This window comes from Diadema setosum, chromosome 7, assembly GCF_964275005.1.
Source record: "Diadema setosum chromosome 7, eeDiaSeto1, whole genome shotgun sequence".
In the NCBI taxonomy this organism is placed as follows: domain Eukaryota; kingdom Metazoa; phylum Echinodermata; class Echinoidea; order Diadematoida; family Diadematidae; genus Diadema; species Diadema setosum.
In genome coordinates, this window is record NC_092691.1 from 31,539,780 (window position 1) to 31,558,743 (window position 18,964).

Sequence of the window (18,964 nt, forward strand, 5' to 3'; positions counted from 1 at the left end):
GCGAGGGAAAAAAAAAGAGATACTTTCTTAGAAAATAAAGGGGACGCGTGCTGCGGATTTGCAGGTCAATAGCCTAGCTGGACATTTCGATCTGGATTTTCAAGAAGGAAAGAACAGTGTAATTTGACCGGATTTACTCTTTTTTTAATTTTGAATTCCGTGAAAGAAAGAGCTGTGTAATTTGGCGGTACTTTTCAGCATTACCTTTCCCCGAAGTCAAAGTCAAAACAGACTTTCCCTTTCGGTTTTTCTTCTTTTTGTTTGTGTTTTTGTTTTGTTTGTTGATAGCGCCAACTGCCAAGGAAAATTATTAATGATTTTTTCCCCCCATCCTGTTTTTCCGGAATTTTGTGTGGCGTGCTCATGTGGGACGTCCAAATATTTGTGAAGTAGTCATGACATATCATTCCTCTCTTCTTCTTTTTTTTTTTAACTCCCCCTCTTTCTCCTTCTACCCCTCCCCTTTCTATTTCTCTCTCTCACCATCCCTCCAGTCCTACTTTCCTGATTATCCCCGACTTATGTTCACAACTTCTTGTGTACTGTCAGACATGTAACGGGAAGGAAGCCGAGTTTGCGAATTGCACGTACTTTGGTGGGCTATATTTCAAAGCACCGGATCATGTTATTCTCATTTTATGAATGTCGTAGTTTCGATGAGCGTTTGCTTTTTATTCTTTCTCCTTGAATTTGTCACGCATGTTGGATTGTATGCATACCTATTGCATTGCGGTACGTGCAAGATGCATGGAATTCGAGTATTTTCAAGCCGATTTGCGAATCCTTTGATTTTTGATGACATTTTATGACAAAGATTGACACATCAGAGTCTTTCGCTCACAACATATACACTCATGTGGAATGCATGGAAATCCCTTTTAAAGTTAAAACAAGATTTGACGCCACTGGACCCAATGGCCCGAATTCACGACGGTGGGGTACAAATGAAACCATGGTTTAAACCATGGACAAAAACCATGGAGCTCCAAGTGTCGTATGGAATATTTAATTACGAAATCAGTCATTTCGTCGCTGAAATGATTATTTTGTAACGAAATGACAACATTTTGTAACTAAATGAACATTTCTTCCACGAAATGATAATTTCGTTAACGAAATTGTCATTTTGTCGACGAAATATTCCGTGCGACACTTGGCGCCAAAGAGAGCATGATGCTGAGAGAAATGGTTTCCCACGTGTCATCCTTGGTTACAGTTCGTTATTCCGAAGGTTCTTTGGTGCGAAGGTTCGTTATTCCGAAGGTTCGTTATTCCGAAGATTCGTCATTCCGAAGGTTCGTTAATCCGAAAATGTGATAAGGTTTGTTATTCCGAAGGCTCATTAATCCGTAAATGAAATAAGGTTCGTTATTCCGAAGGTTCGTTAATCCGAAAATGAAACAAAGCTCGTTACTCCGAAGTTTCGTTACGGACCCTATTTCATTTCGGATCAACGAACCTTCGGAATAACGAACCCTATTTCATTTTCGGATAAACGAGCCTTCGGAATAGCGAACCGTATTTCCTTTTCGGATTTACGATCCTTCAGAATAACGGACCTTCGGAATAACGCCACAAATGTTCGGATTAACGAACCCTTTTTCATTTTCGGATTAACGAACCTCTAGGTATAGGGAATTTGTGTGTTTCGGATTAACGAACCTTCGGAATAACAAACCTTCGGAATAACGAACAGCACCCTCATCCTTACAAGTTTTTTATGTGGTATCTGCCAGGAGTCGACACAGAACGACACGTTTGCTTGGCACTTATTAAATAGTGGTGTGTGTCTGACACTAACCATGGAGGCGGGCGTCTCACCTCCCTGTCCTTACACAGAAGGTTTTAAAGTCGATCCTTTGTGCTATAAGGGACCACGTTTTGCAGTTGGTACGTTCTTTCTTTGGTTACAGTTCGCTATTCCGAAAATTAGGTAATGTTCTGTCGTTATTCCGAAGATTAGTAATTCGAAAATTGAAACGAAATTCGTTATTCCGAAGGTTGGTGGATGCGAAAATGAAATAAGGTTCGTTGTCCCGAAGGTTCAATAATCCGAAAAATGAAATAAACCTCATTTAGTGGCAAAATATGGTGTTATTATTACAAAAGTGGGAGGATATTACGCAACGAAGACTCGCACATACACACCCATACACATACACGCACAGACATGTATAAAAACACACACTGGAACACAGTCATTGATGAAAAAAGAAGGATTTCACATCATCACCAGGATGAGCCATGCATGGCGTAGAAACAAAATATAAGCGGTCACTCAAAAGGAAGGGGAAAAAAGCACACCACAGATGATTCAAATTTTCGGATTAACGAATCTTCGGAATAACGAAACGAACCTTATGTCATTTTCGATTACTAGTAACGAACCCTTGGAATAACGACCACCACCCGTTTCTTTTGTCTCTAAGAACATGTGTAGGGAATTTGTGTGTTTCATAATAACGAACCGTATTTCATTTTCGGATTACCAAAGGTCATCCGTTTCTTTTGCAAGGCTTTAAACGTGATACTGATACTCAATATGCACGCTGTCATGTTTAAGGGTAGGTTCTCAAATTTGTGGATTTGGTGAATGCACGAAGATCGGGAGAATGCTCAGAAAATAGAAATTTGTCACAGTAGTAGAACAATACGACGGCAACAGGAGGAATTTCCGAAAACTTTTGATTTTGCGCGTACATTGAAAGATCGCTGTCTTAATCAAGCTCCTCCAAATGCATGAAGAATGAAATTCGATTCAGCAGAAGATCAAGGAAATATCTGACTTTCCTGTAAAAGAAAACTGAAGCTAAAACTCTGCACTTTTTCTTTTCTCGTTACTGCGGTTACATTGCGATGTGTTGAGTTAGAGAGAAGCACATTGAAAACAACTTAAAATATCGTAACTTTTGAACGGATATTATCCGATTTTCCTGAAGCTTTCGTTGAGCATTTCACTGATCTTCGTGCATTGGCTGAAGCAATACATACGTTTTGAGAAAACTTTCCCATCGAAAGTTCCTATCTCACCTTTTGGTGAAAGACTCACGAAAGTATAAGGTAAATATAGAGAAACACAGAGCTTTAGTGTAACGATTTACGATACATATTTGATACCGTCGCTTTATGCATTTATACACCGTCAAAAAAATCATGAAGCTCCTTGGAAAAATCCTCGTTAACAAATGAGCTTCGCTGCGCTCCCTTAGAAGGGAGAACTGAACATCTATATTATGATGTACTTCCAGACTATGAGGATGTTCCCCTCTATTTATATCCTTATCATGTATAATCTAATTAATTTGTCACCTTGGGACAGGACGTCGCCTTTGATGTGTCCTGCCCTCGACGCGAAAACAAAATGGAGGGAGGATAGAGGGGGATGCTGGCCTGCGTTGGCTAGACAAGTAGAAAGGATGGGGTGATGTTCGGTATTCTGAAGGCTCCTTAATCCGAAAATGAAATTAAGTTCGTTATCAAAAAAAAAAAATTAATAAAGACAGTGCGTGGTAACGAACCTGCGGAAATATACGAACCTCATTTCATTTCGGATTAAAGAACCTTCGGAATAACGAACCTCTGATTTATTTTCGGATTAATGAACCTTCAGAATAACGTGCCTTTGGAATAACGAACTGTAACCGAAAGAAAGATTGGTGGATGGTACAAGTCCTCGAAATCCAATTGTAGAGACGTACATAGCCTGGAGAATTGACAAAGTCGAAACGTGGAGAGAAAATGAAGTTGATAGATGGACACAAAATTTGAATTCTCAAGCATATCGTTAGACATCTGATTTTCATATCTTTTTTTTTACTCTTGTCTTGTTGATTAGAGTGCATCATGTTGATTTCTTATGTGTTTTATTCACATACAAAAAAAAAAAACCTTGAAAGTTGCCATCGTCAATAGTACATTGTCCATTTGCATTTTATCAAGGCAAACTTCTGTCTGAAACTACATTTATTATGTTCCGGCACACTATAGTAATTCTCAGACTGGCTGATGTTTCTCCCAGTTTTTAGTCTGCCCATCGGGTTCATTGTCACATTTTATTTTCCCACAGGGGGGAGAGGAAGTATCATGTAAACACATTTTACTTTAATCGTGGGGCTCGCACGTAATAGGGGACATTCTCTGTATGTTCGAGCGCGCCAACTCTGTCTAAACATGGTCCTCTGCTGTGCGGTAACATGCCCCTCGAAACGATCGCATCTGGTCATCAAAATTCGCATGGGACATTCAGCGTGAAAAAAAAAAAAAGACAGAAGGAAAAAAAGCCCATGTTGCGAATACCAGGCAAATCGTGACAGGTCGTGAGGCTACGGCAGACGATGGAAAGGGCTTCTTCGTCCATGAGTTGGCGGGTTAAAAAATCGCCATGGTGTCAGAGGTAACGGCGATTTCAGTCACGGCGCGTTTTTCATCACGCTTCTCAGCCGTCCGTCATGAATGTGAAATAAGGACAGGTTCCTTCTCCGTGACTTCTAATGAGCTCAAATAGTTTTGACTCTCTTAAAAAGTCGGCCGAGATGTAAAATGCAGTTACATTTTTTTTTCCTCTCTCAATAAGCTTTCAGCTCACAATTAGTGGAGAGGGACACAGCACGAGAAACCTGACCTTTCAGCATATGATGCGGTAAATTAGCAACGATCAGTAAATTTTGTGCGTGACAAATAATCGTTGGAATGGTGTCATTGTGCTGAGTCATGAGTGATTTTGATTGCGACTTGCTGACAGTCCAAGGGAGGGTTAATAAACGATGATAGAAGCTATCCTTAGCATTCCGCAAATTCTATTTTAGAGGGAAATTGGCAACCTTTTAAAGGGTGTGTACAGTTCTGGTCGAGGTGAGGATTTAGCTTTTAACATTTTGCAAGATATTCAGAAACCACTCTATGAGATGTCAAAGAGCATGCAGTTCTAAGGGGTATCAAAAGTTTATTCGATGAAAATCGGTTTTGAAATGGCTGAGATATCCAAAAACAAGGTGAAACAAAGAGATCCTAATAAAGTTGTGGCCTGTCGCCTTTTATTATTAGCACTTTTTTTGATATCTCAGCCATTTGAAAACCAATTTTCATCAAATAAACGTTGAATCCTTCTTAAAATAACATGCTCTTTCATATTTCATAAGAGGCTTTTCATTATCTCACTTAGGAATGTTCAAAACATGAATCCCCACCTCAACCAGTACTGTACAGTCCCTTTAAGGGTTCATTACTTGGACTCCTTCGAGAATTGATCTCCAAGCCCAATGTGAAAGAAACGTCTCGCCCTTTCTCCTGCTACTATTTCTGATCGGAGGCTTCATGCTGATGTTTGTGTGTGTGTGTGTGTGTGTGTGTATGTGTATGGATCTGGTGATATTAGACGAATTTAAATTGACCAAGATTCTAACGAGGTCTGTAGCTGTTTGGGGTCCAACCCTAAGCCCAAACCCTAAAAATGTCAACATTTTTGTAAAGCATTGCATGTTTACTCCAATGCGTGGTAATCTAGGTTTGGTTTTGATTTACCCCAATAAAGCATTAGTTTGCTCATTATTGGTGACATACAGACAAAAAAATGACGATGCGCACGCAATGAAAATGCCTTTCCGTACAGTCGTAAACTTGTCGAACCATACTCCTGTTTTCACAACGTTGTGTTTGTCGACTGTGGACGTACAGCTATTTCCCTCCGCCATGACACCCCCATCACCCCACCCCATCCGACGACGGTATTACCCAGCATATGGAATCTGACAATGCACACGCCCACTCACCGGATTTGACGGGAGGAAATGATTTTCCTATCATTCGTGAATATCTCACAAACTTTGTAAAATATCCCGCCTCAAGAGACGGCAATGTTAACTCCACTTGCCGTATTTCTGTGACCTTAAGACTCCCTACAACTCTCTGACTACCCATCTCATCCTTATTGATGATGGCGGGGCGGGGGGGGGGGGGATCTTAAGACGTTCTCAGAGTACGACATCAATATTCTTGACTTGACAAGAGCTGGGATCAAAGTAGGGCTGATCATCATGTTGTCGACGATCATGTACAGTTCTGTGCGGAAGAAGTGAAATGAGATGTCTCCATTATCGACAGGTGTTTAACTCAAGTACAAGTTGAACTTGCAAGACTTGCAAGTAAAGATGAACATATATTTTGGAAAGGTTTTTCAAAGTTCTGTGTAACAGACATGAGAAAGAGAGAGAGAGTTGAATTGAGTGTATTGTCCGAATATGATTTGTGAACATTTGTATCATTCAGACTGAATTACTTAAAGTGAAGAGAAAAAAAATGTCATCCTAGTACAGGTTGATTCAGATAGAGCACGATCGAACATTAAAGTGTGCTGACGCTTTATTTGAACCTCACAAAAGGCGAGAAAACTGGAATTTTTAGGTCCAATATGTTTTCACAATACATTAAAAATCATACGTGACATTTAGTATTACTAGGCATGTGGAAGATATCCTAATAACTGTCCCATTGGTGTGAACAATCTTATAAATTAATTCTATTTGTCAGAACTCTTGCCTCCTCCCCCTTTCCGAATGTCAATATTACTTTATGAATCACCTTGTGTTTGCATTCTTGCGTTGCAACTGATATCATTCTTATTCTTTAATCTATATTTAGACTTCCACAGCCGTCTTTTTTCATGGCCAATTTCACCGGCACTCCTGCCATTTTGTTTATGTGATTATGCTCTATTTATCCGAGTCAAATTTAAAGGGATACCCCGAGCTGTAAAGGTGTAACGTCACATGAATTCTTGGCTGGCTTTCTATTCCGCATTCGTGTGACTGCATTCCACGAACATGATACCGTGGATTTGACTGAATTCAGGGATGATAAATGAATATAGGAAGGATTTGTGAATATTTCTTTAGAGTGTTTCGTTACCCCTCATATTTTGTCCTAATATTCACTCACGAAGCTGGCATTTTAAACCGCAGGTACACAGAGAAGCTCTATATGGTTGAATATGCCGTGATGTTGATGGGAAATTGTTCTTTGTGATGAGATTTGTGTTACTTTTGATATCAAATACAAACCATTACCCTTTGTAGAATTAAGAATTGGGTTTGTAATTATCTGTGTGTCGAGATAATTAATGTGTCCTGAAGTATTCCTCCTTGCAATAAAAAGGCAACTCTTCTCGGAGAAAAGAAAAATGAGCGGGAAGATGAAAAAAACTAGGTAAAACTTCACATATCATTGCTTATAACCTTGTTCTCTGTTACCGAAGAAAGTGATAGGACCTACGTATATGTTTGTTTGTGTGTTGTTGTTTTTTTTTGCGAAAAATGAAATGAAATTTTGAATTGTATTGAATTGAACTGAACTGAATCGAATTGAATTGAACAGGAACAAGAAGAAGGAAAAGAAGGAAATGGAGCAATAAGAAGGAGATAAAGAGAAGGAAAGTAGAAGAACTGGAAGAGGGCACAGCAGTTTACGACAGGAAATAAGAATATAAGTGAACAAAGAAAAAATGGTGGATATGAAAAAGTCCTAAACACGTTGGAAAATACCAAAATCAATGTAATATACTCAGAAAGCAATGCATGGGTCTTGACATTTTCTTGCTATTTCTCTTTTCCATGCGATGCACAGGATCAAGTTTGATGTTGTAGCCTTCATCAGCGCCATTAACCCTCTCCGTGCTGGGAAGTTCTGACAAGATGCTGCGGTCATCTGTGTTCGTACTCTTGGCATGCGTGGTGGTAACAGTCCTCGCCCAGAATGGTGTCATCAACGGGTAAGGGTGTCAACACGTAAGGAGTTGACCACGAATGAGACAGATATGATTATGCTTATAAAATCATTGTCCCTTGTTTTATAACTCTCTTCGGTTTTGAGTGAGCACTCCACTTTACCTTTTCGTTTATCTCTCTGTTTCGATAACAGCTCCCTCCCTTTTTATTCCGTCCATGTAATATTTGTTTTACATCTTTCACTTGTAAATTACTTGCATCACATTTACAAACAACCGCATATGCAGTTAGTAAATACATGACAAGATATGTACGATTTTCCAATCCATTTGAATCAACATGCACTGTTTTGATAAACTCTTTTCGTGGACGGTTGATCCTAAATTTTTAAAGTCAGTCAGAATTGCTCCTCTTTAATAGATGTAAAGTAGGATTTTTTTTTTTTTTTTTTGAGGATGAAGGTGGCGTCGTTACGAAAGTTGAATCGTCTTATTTGTTGAAAATCAAACTGGTGGCTTTGAATACAACCACGTAAGAGGTCATACACTTATCCGCCATGTAAGTTGTGTACCACTGGGACTTTTCAAACCACAGACAAATCAGCTGGTCTACGTGAGGAGTACTGGATGTAGAGGAATCCCATTCAAGTTGATCTGATTATTTAGAGCGATCTATTCTAACGGTTATGACAGTTCTGGTGTTGTGGCTGTATAGGCCCTTCTTCAGCTGCCGAACTCATCCGTCAAAATGTCGTATCCTATCTTCCCCTCGCTGCAAAATGGAAGTCGACAACACGCGCCGCAACTGTGCCACAACTCACGTGTGATTGCTTGTCTCATATTGGTCTAAATATTCTCCTAAAGACCCGCATTATTTTTATCAAAACACTAGCCTATTAGGAACGTTAGGAAGAAAATTGTCCTTGCGCCAGCCCTGCTTATTGAAATTTAGTTTGATCTGAAATTTGGGTACAAATTGTAGGGTCATGAGAGGCTCTGGATGCAGTGGTATTATGCCATCGCAACCTCGAAGTTTCGGTATCAGCTGTCAGGGTCGAGTGAAAAATCATCCACCACCAGAAGATTCAAGAAGTCGCCAGATGAGAAATATGCCTCTTTCCTGCAAGAGCAGTCACACACACACACACACACACACACACACATACACACACACACACACACACACACACACACACACACACACACTTGAAACAGGATCGTCCGCGGGACAGCGAGGGAGTCGCCCGGATCCATTGGTGCTGTCAGTTGTGATGCAACTTGACATTCATCTTCCAGAGAAACGTCAGTGCGCACCTGTTGAATGGCGCACTGATCGGGATTTCGCATTTGTCTCTTCCAATAAGTAGGCGCCATTTATTTCGGCAAAGTCGATATTCGTCGTCTCCCCACGGTATTGAGCAGATTGTTTACATATTGGAACAGAGTGGGGAAAAGGCAGATGGAATCGACTCGCTTTGCCATGGTCCCGTGACGCTTGCTGGTTCAGTCGTGCCAACCATCCTACAGGGCCCATTCAGAGATTTCTGCCAGCTAACATGTGTTCAACAGTTGTTCCGGGAGCAGAGACAATTTATAAAGTTGATTCAAAAAAGGTTTATTTAGGCTCTCTATTAATAAACCTTCTATCTCTTGAGAAACATTCAGACATATAAAAGCGAAAGTTGAAAAGGTCAAGATAAAATTACAGTCCTGATAGGGGGTCGAATGACCGTGCGTTGATATCGAAAGTTTGGAGGGAATGTGCGTGCGTGCGTGTGTGTGTGTGTGTAACGCGGGAGACAGAGAGATTCCGTAATCAGCTCATATTGTATATTGCTGTATTTACCAACTCTATTCTGCTATTCAGTTCAGTAGCCAATTTTACTAATTGTAGTGTAACGTAGTTACGTCAATGTGAAATTGGAGTAGATTTTCATTATCATTAATTTTATCAAGCGCCTCGTACTTATGGTGAGCATAAGAAATGTAAATAGATTATTATGTAAGCGTATTTAGATTCAAAGATCTAGTTGATCTGTTTTAAATGAAGTAGGCCTACATGGAATGAAATGAAATAGATGGATTGAATATCCTGACGAGTTTACGTAGTACAAAAATAATTGCCATAATTTGCTCTTTTAAACGCGAGACTAGCTTGGTGTGCTTCATTGTACAAGGATTAATGCCTTTCCCATCAGAGAGAGTCGGGGGAAAAAAAGATATGTCACTGCTGAAGATGAAAATACCAGTTTCGAATCAGGGGGCGTGCATGGAGAGGCGTACTTTTGACCTTCACCCCAGGTTTGAGTGACACAGTTTTACCTTCACTGTAAAATATATCTTCACTGTATATCGTCACCCACCTGTAATTTCGTCGCTTCTTTCACGTGTGCTCTAATTGGTGTCACGACATACGATTGAAATAAAATGTTGTCGCTTTCTGCACTTTGCCTCTATAAACGGCCACTCCCTCGCTTAAGTTTTCGAGCATACTTCTTTTTCTCCTTCTTCACTTTCATACAGATGTAGTGGTATAGGTTGGAGGTTTTCCCGAGATCTTCTCCAACACTATACTTGTTATCAAGTTAAGACACCACTTGCCACATTATTAATCTCTTCGTTAAACCAAATGCTCATCGAAAGGAGCACCCAAGAACCAGATCTACCTGATATAATCTGCAGATACAGGAGAATGCAGCGTAAATCCTCGACAGAACTCATAGAAATGTTTCCATTAAAGATTTTCTCTGAGTGTCAACACTCTTTGAAGATTTTGATTGACTTCAATATAATTAGATGCAATCATCAGAAAACATTTGCCCATTAGCAAAAATTCCCCAGATTTCCTTTAGTCATTTGGAATCTGTGATTCTCAGAATAGGTCTATAGAAGCCTGAAACACTTGAAGATTAAAAACAGACAAATGCTCCACTTACCTTTCCAGTCTCATTGACTGGAATCATCGCATAAGATAGCTGCTTATCAACAAGGCTTACCCTAAAAAATTTGCTGTTAAAAAAAAGAAGAAAGAATCATTCCAATAGAACTAGTCCGTCAATAACAGGGTCGTAAACGAAAAAGAAAAAAAAAGTTCAGAGACAGTGTTATCTGTGTTGACTTTAGTAACAGTACGTGATGTTCCGCAAATTTTTGAAAATTTGTTTACGTTTTGCCGATTCGGCACCCTCCTGAATGTACCGTGCAACCATGAAACCCGGAGTCCATGGTACAACATTCATATTTTTTTTTACTCTTGGTAATATGCCATTCTCCCATTCCTCTACGTCCGTATCGGTGAAGATTTCTTCGTTGACAAAGTCATTAGTACCTTAACTGCTCCATGTTAAATAGTGTAAAATCACACAAACAGAATGGTTCAGGTTTCTACAGAATTGAATGTAAAATAAGGAAGTTGCTGGATAGTAAAAGTTTCACATGTCTTCACGAAACCGTGGTACAGAATTGGTCACAAGGACGTATGCAAGGACGATTGGTGCTACTAGTATCAAAACTTTCCTGATGACCTGAAGCGAATCTTCGAGAAATTTCTTATAAAAATGAAAGACGATCAAGTTAGGAAGGTAGAACTAAATCTTTCGTATCAAATAATCTTTTTGCCACCTATTATTGGAACTCTTGTTGGAGAAGGGTTATAGCATTTGGACATGTGGTTCCCATTATCAAAGTTTCGTGAAAAGGGAGGGGACTTTGTTACCGTTACAGTTCATTATTCCGAAGGTTCGTTAATCCGAAAATGAATTGAGGTTTGTTATTCCGAGGATTCTTTGGTCTAAAAGTGAGAAATAGATTCGTTGTTCCGAAGGTTCATAATCTGAAAATGAAATATTATGGTTCGTGATTCTGATTGTTCGTTTTCACATTATCGGATTAACGGACGTTAGGAATCCGAACCGTATTTCATTTTCGGAGTAACGAACCTTCAGAAAAGGGAACCTTATTGATTCATTTTTCGGATTAACAAACCTTCAGAATAACGAACCTTGTTTAATTTTCGGACTAACCAACCTTCGGAATAACGAACCCTCCCAATAACGCCGCAATAATATGTTCGTCGGAGTAACGAACCCTATTTCATTATAGAGAATCTGCCTGTTTCGGAATAACGAACCGTATTTCATTTTCGTTAAGATTTATATTATCAGTACAAGCCTCCTCTCTGATCCCTATCAAGTGATAGGCCTATATTTTGGCTCGATGAAAGGTGAAACGGTCAACTATCCACAAAATCAATTATATATATTATTGTCATTGTCATTGTTTTCCTTGAAACAGATTAGTGTCCATACCTCCTGGCTCCAGCCAGTTGACTTACTAGGTATATATGAGAGTGCAAAATTATGGTATCAAAAGTCAAAGAGCGTTTGAATTCAAGGATATACACATAATCACGTTTTGGAGGGAAGGTAGTAAAACCAAGGAGGTACTCGCCTATCATACCTCCTTGGTAAAAGAAGCATATATGGGCCTACTTCTACAGCGTGAGACGAACTGAACGAGAGAGATCTTATGTTGGTCTCGACTGGGTTCATCGGCGAGGGCGATTACCTTTAATAACGTGTCACAAGCTGTTTTATCCAGGAAGTCACTCACCCTTCTTTTGGCGCTCTGGTGGAGGAGTGATTCGTGATGGAGTACCACCATGACCTTTATCTCCCCCAAGTTATAGAGTCGATTATTGTGCATGCGGAGCTGGGTGAGCTCGGCTAAGCGGGGGCAGAAAACACTCCGGAGAAGTCGGGAGGTAGGAGGTGAAAGACGAGTGATCACCACATTTTGCTCCCGCTTGCAAACCATGAAGAGAGATGATGTTGCTGACGGTGCGTCACACGATCAAACAAAATCAAGGTACTTCCTTCATAACACCGGGGCAAGGGAAGAGGGCTGTCATATACAGGAACCAATATCTGAGTCGGCGATGGATGGAAGGAAATAATGTGTAATGTCAAAAAGTAGACCGAACAAGAGTGAAGAAAGCGTTTAATCGGGCTGAAGAGAGCAACATACACTCACAATAAGAAGACGACTCCTACTTGGATAAGATGTTACAGTTAGTAATGATGTTTTGATGTAGTTTTGACGTGAATGCATCGTAAATTATCGCAAGCAAATATTGCATGTATGAAAAAAAAATCTGCAGTTACGAGGAGATACGCATCAGGAACACACGACATTCACAGGATAATTAAGTACAAAACTGTCGTGCGCTGACGCATTTTGTACGCATCCATTATCAATGTTATAGTTCTATCCTTTTTTTTTTTTTTTTTTGAACAGTCGTAGTACTTTTCAGTTAGAATTGATTTACTGGAAAGATAAATCAGTGTTTTGAAGAGAGTCTGTTGAAGAGTGTACTGCAGGTCATCCCAGGATTCGTAAGAGGATGGGAACTGCGTTGATTAATGATGTCTACGAGCAAATGTCAAATTTCCGTCCGTGAACAATGCGACCCCTTTTCCGAGGAAGCCAGACGAAATACGGCAAGTGTAGCCTTCGTTTGTAATTTTGTTGAATGACGCAAGAGTTTCCAAGATAAATTCTGACTTTACGAAATGAACGTCATCTTCCCATAGTACTAGGAACCTCAAACAACAACTCAAACAACAAAAGAAATAAAGTGTTGAAAAGTTTCTTATTGGCACTCAACGAAGATGAAGCGAAAAATATGCACTCCACAGCTATCACTTTGATAACCTGCTTTCACACTGCCTCCACAGGGTTTCAATTAAAATGTTCAAAAGGAGTAAATAAGACCCAAAGAGGGGTACAATATTGAAGTCGACGTCATAATAATCATGTATAAGGTCCTAAATAGTATCCGCTATTGAAAGCAAACATTTTTCCAGCTGTAATTTGCGGTAGATGCCACAAGCATGCTCCTGTATAAATGATAGGAAAAATGTGATGACTTATTTTCATAATTTGATCTGATACTCCTTATACTCATCTCCCATTTATTCGTAACCATGGAAGTGCAGCTCCTTTAGTCACCATGCATACTCTGAGATACAGTACAGGTGGTATACAAGCGTTCACCTGTGCTGTGTTCATCTGTATACGGCACAACTTGTCACAGGCCAAGATTTCACAACCCACATAGTTATGGGTCTACCGTTTCAAGAAACCTCCTTGGAGAATCACGAGCCATTATGTTCAGCATGGATATCATGCGACCTACGGACTCCTTCACTCAACAAACTTTCTCTGACCTCCGACATTGCTACATATTTCCTCGCGGAGGAAAAGCTTTTCCAGTGTATTTTACTCCGCATAGCTCCGTTCCAGCAAAAATATGGCCAGTGGCAGCAAGCCCTGTCTCTTGACTGATGGAAGCTGAGGTACATGATTTATGCTGCAAACCGTCTTCCGATATCCATAACCGTAAAACATCAATAAGAAACCACCAGACAAGATGGGTTGCGTCTCCCATCACGTTTGATCCGGGACATTGATTGCTTTCCTGTATTTGTTCTCAACCCCTTCTTGTTGCATTAGCTCCTTTCAAACTTATTTTGCCACGTTTTGTCAGGCCTTTAAAGCATAGGTTCTGAGTGAAAGTGGACTTGATGGTCCATCTCGTACGAATTTTACAGCTCCCAAATTTGTTTGATTTTGTTTGATAGAGTGCACAACCGTCATTACTATCTTTCGCGAATACGAGGGTCTTTATGCAGATGAAGGCGTACTCTATGTAGGCCTGTGTACATAGGGCCTAGATTATCATGATGCAATGCATGTGTGTGTGTTTCATGGTCTCAATGATAATAGTAGGAATAGATTGGGGCTTTCAACAGATTTTTGCTTAGAATGTCAGGGAACTATAAGCTATATGACAATTACTGTCTCATAATATGTAGGCCTACATTACATGTGAGTTACTAATAGAGGCAAATCAAATGTGATCTACATAGCGAGTACGGACTGTGCGAAATCGATGTCAATAACGAGGAAGTCTTTCTTCCACCTCCTTGGTAAAAAGTTACTCGTATGTGGTGGTGTTACGTGTAAGCTTTACCATGGGGCTACGGTACCGACAATGACGATAAGAGAGAGATTGGGAGCATAACGGTTACTACTATAGTAATGACGAAAATTGACCTAAAATGAGCTTGCATTACTCATGACAAAGGCATTTTGATACCTCCCGCAGCAATGTTCAAATTCCAAAGGAGTCGTCGGAAGATTTGAAGTTTCTGTTGTTGTTTTTCCCCCTCATTCGTTTATTATCCAAGACGATTTGTAAAATGAGAACCGCATAACGGAAAAAGGTAATAAGACCAAACGATCAAGGAGGATATGCCCATTTCCCATCTGGGGGCGGACTTCGAAGGAGATGTCTCGGAAACGATGAAATATGACTGTCCGCGTCTTTCCTGGGCCAGGTTGGGGTGGCATGCCACCCCCCAGTTTGGTACCTTTCGGTGGGCGTGGTGTTCTTATACCGTGAGAGCATGGAGCTACACTTAGCTCTATGCTCAGAGCAAGGATGTGGCTGGGGCAGAGCATTGAGCAGACATTTTTCGCCTTCGTTTGATAACGACGCGGGTATCTGTGAAAGGAAAATGGAAAAAAACGACGGCTATATGCCTTTCATAATCCACCGTCACATACTCATAACAAAAGTGACAATATAGAAAATCCTATTAGAATGTGGTTAATGTATCGATCTTGCATGACAAAGATGTTTTCAAAGCTATAAACACTAGGCAAAGACAAATCTCATATATAAATCATATTGATTTTCGTTCCTTGAATACCCTCCTCAAATACTGGTATAGACGATTTTTATCCAGCTCAAATTCAACTGAAAAGCTTGGGAACTGGGAAATGGGGCACGGAAGTTTTCCCCAAAATCCATGGCAATCTGTTACAAATCTGCTACAGATCTCTCCTTGGAGGTAAAGCAAATGCCCTTACCCCGCCCCCGTTCCTATTTTGTTTTATTTTGTTTTGTTTTTTAACTTGTTTCCTTCCATTTAAGTATGTGTTTGAAATATTCCAGTGCATTTCATTGTTGTTGTTTTTTCATTCTTCACTGCAAAATTCAATAACAGTCCTGTCGTAAACACATGCGCTTGATATGACTTGTGCGTTTCACCTAGATGGTTGAAAGGCAAATAAACTGCTAATTATTATTACGTTCCTACTCTGGGATATGCATTTACGTGCCCCTAGAAGTGTGTAAATCACAAGCGTATCGATGTACGAATATGTTCGACGCCAAATCAGTCATTTTAGGAAGCAAACAGGGGTATTCAGTTACGTGATAGCAAGACCTACATGTAGGACCTATATCAAAATTGTATCTATCGATGTACTGGTTTGATTTGGGATTGTCTATCATAGATAGGATCCTTACTGAATCTGTACTGTTTTAAGAGTTATCCATGAAAATTTATTCAGTAGATAACTTTATGAGCGCTTGTTTCTGCGATCACTAGCATCAACGCTGGCCTGTTCATTATAGGCCAATACAATTCATATCTATAAAACTCATGCCTGATTCTACATACAGTAGCTATAACCAAGGATACGATATACCTCCATGTTATAGGTAATGCAAAGTTTGATGGAGGCCAGAAAGGATGTAACACTGCTTGGTTTCTTAAGTCAATGACAGGTTTTGTTATCACGAAAGCACCCATTGCGTACAGTGTCACTTTCTTTTTTCTTATTCTCCTTTACTTGAAATGTTTTATCGTATGTTCTTTTTTTTTGTTCTCTTTAAGTTGAAGTCTAAGCTATTTTAAATTGCTGTAGACGGTGTTATCGCACTACATTTTAGATTAGTATTAATTGTTTTGTGCTATATGCCGCTGATAGGATGCTATTATTTTGTAATTTTGTTCATAGTTCTAAAGATATTGATATGATAATTAAAAATTTGTACGGAAATGCATTTCTGTATGTTACATGCGCCTTTAAATGAGTGAATATTGTATAGAATACTCAAATATTGGATGATCTATTCGTCATACATGCATACAGTATTAATATGGTCACACATTGAAAAGAATTTGGCACTGTTGTATTCCAATGTCCACTTCGCAGCAGTTTGCACTTTGCGCTCTGCAGTATAAAAGCGATTGTTGCCTTTTCATTTCTATAGAATGGTCACAACGATTCTTCAACTTTGATTTTAAATCGATAAACTTTGCCTCAATGACTTGTTAACTTATCATGGTACGCCTGACGTATGCTTTCTTTTCAACTGCTTTGTCTTGTAGGCCTAACGTGTGTGGAATGAGGTTTTACTCATATTGCTGCCCGGGCTGGCGTCTGGACCCTAAAAACAAGATGTGTGTGACTCGTAAGTATATGCCTAAAATAGGACCATCGTATTTCTGCATGGTCGTGCCTATGAAGTAGACATACTTGTAGCTCTTTCCCGTCTCAGTGGACCAGGAACTTGTGCTAAAGATAGCACAGCAACTCGCTGAGCTCTTGGAATGCTAATTGTCGAGAAAGAACTTGATTACAGTAACTGCTCCCTCAATCTGCTGATGCTAGATAATTGCCAAGTATATTTTTTAGTAGCCTCTGGAGGAGCGAAACGAAAGACGGGTGTGGAGGCGATGATGTATAGTGTCCTCAGCATACAGTACCAAAGTGTCCTATGACCTACTCAAGTCGTGTTGTAATTGATCTCTGCCATACTCATCTTTTGCTAGTACTACATCATGGTGAGATGATGCCCAAGATACAGAATAATTGTGACAAATTTAAAGGCATTATAACGATAGAGTTAAGAAAAAAATCTTGATCACAATAACGAGATCTGGGGGGACATAGAGGCTACATACAGGGACGAACGGGCGACCCGAGAAGCCAACGCCTTTCAGGGCCGATGCTAGGATACGTTGAGTATATAATGAGTTGAATCTAAACACACTTTGGGAAAGCACCATCAAATAAACTTCAAGATATTGTTCGTGATGATTGTGACTTGTGATGTTTACAGTTAGATCTTGATCTTCGTGTTCTTTTTTGTTTGTTTTCTTGTAGCTATTTGCCGAAATTGCGGCACAGGTAACTGTCATCGTCCAAACTCGTGCTCCTGTGCCGATGGTAGTATCTCCGTCAGCGGATGTGATGGTATCAGTGGTGGCGGTGAGATCATATAGTTCTCTCTCTCTCTCTCTCTCTCTCTCTCTCTCTTTCCTTCAATTTCAGTTTTTAAATGGTCAAAAATGCAACATATAACCCACAATTAAGATTCCTTTTTTTCTTCTTTTTCCATTACTGAAATAATTCACCTGGGAAATATGCTTTGAGTACTGAGAGCTGTTCCTACTTTTTTAAAAAGTTACCTTTGTTCTTCGACATCGCCAGTCCTATTACCCCAACCCCTCTCTTTCAAATTTGTATCATTTGAATGAAATCGTTTTGCATGACCGCTAAGGATGCAATGTAATGGGTGCTGGGAACAAGCAACCACGGGGAGGTCTAGGCAGCCAATGATACGACCTGCCAATGGGAACAGCCGTTGCAGACAGGGGAGTCGAACCAGGGACCTCGTGATTAGCAGTCCGTGGTCCTATAGCTGCTGAGCCACAAAAGCTCCTCGATTCATCGACTTGCTCTGCCTATCCACAGCCAGCCACCCATCAGTGCCGGGTCATCCCACGAGTCATACAGCTTACGAGTTCGACATGGAAAAAAGTCCCATGAGTCATACGGTCCACGAGTCATACATCCCATGAGTTCGACACTAGGTAGACACAGCCCACGAGATCAACATTGCAGCGCGGGGCTCAAAGGGATGTGATGTAGTATATTAGTTGAGATGAGGATTCAGCTTTTAACTTTTTGTGAGATACTTAAACCGCTTTTAATGTTAAAGAGCATACAATTCGCATACGAAGAGGAATTCAAAGTTTATTTGATGAAAATCGGTTTTGATATATCCAAAAACAAAGTAAAACAAAGCGATCCTAATAAAATGTAGGTCCCATTCACCTTTAGGAATCGCTTTGTTTTGGATATCTCAGCCATATCAAAACCAAATTTCATCAAATAAAGTTTGAATTCCTTTAAGAATTATATGCTCTTTCATATTTCATGAGAGGTTTGTCATTATCTAAAAAATTCCTCATCAAAAAATCTGAAACCTGAAGCCCCATAACAACTGAAACTATACCATCCCTTTAAATGTGTAGGTCTCGTGGGCCTTTGCTTAGTGTCAAACCTATGGGCTGTTTAACTCGTGGGCTGTATGACTCGTGGGCT

At 39.9% G+C, this 18,964-nt stretch overlaps 1 protein-coding gene across 1 annotated transcript in view; it reads left to right on the top strand.

The window, feature by feature from the left end:
- The window catches only part of LOC140231274 (fibrillin-3-like), a 135,465-nt gene that overhangs the window by 17,298 nt on the left and 99,203 nt on the right, over window positions 1-18,964 (top strand). The window contains exons 2-4 of the mRNA XM_072311421.1: window positions 7,618-7,762; window positions 16,963-17,045; window positions 17,741-17,839. Coding sequence (XP_072167522.1) covers window positions 7,686-7,762; window positions 16,963-17,045; window positions 17,741-17,839 — 259 coding nt within the window. The 5' untranslated portion in view covers window positions 7,618-7,685. The remainder of the gene's footprint in view (window positions 1-7,617; window positions 7,763-16,962; window positions 17,046-17,740; window positions 17,840-18,964) is intronic.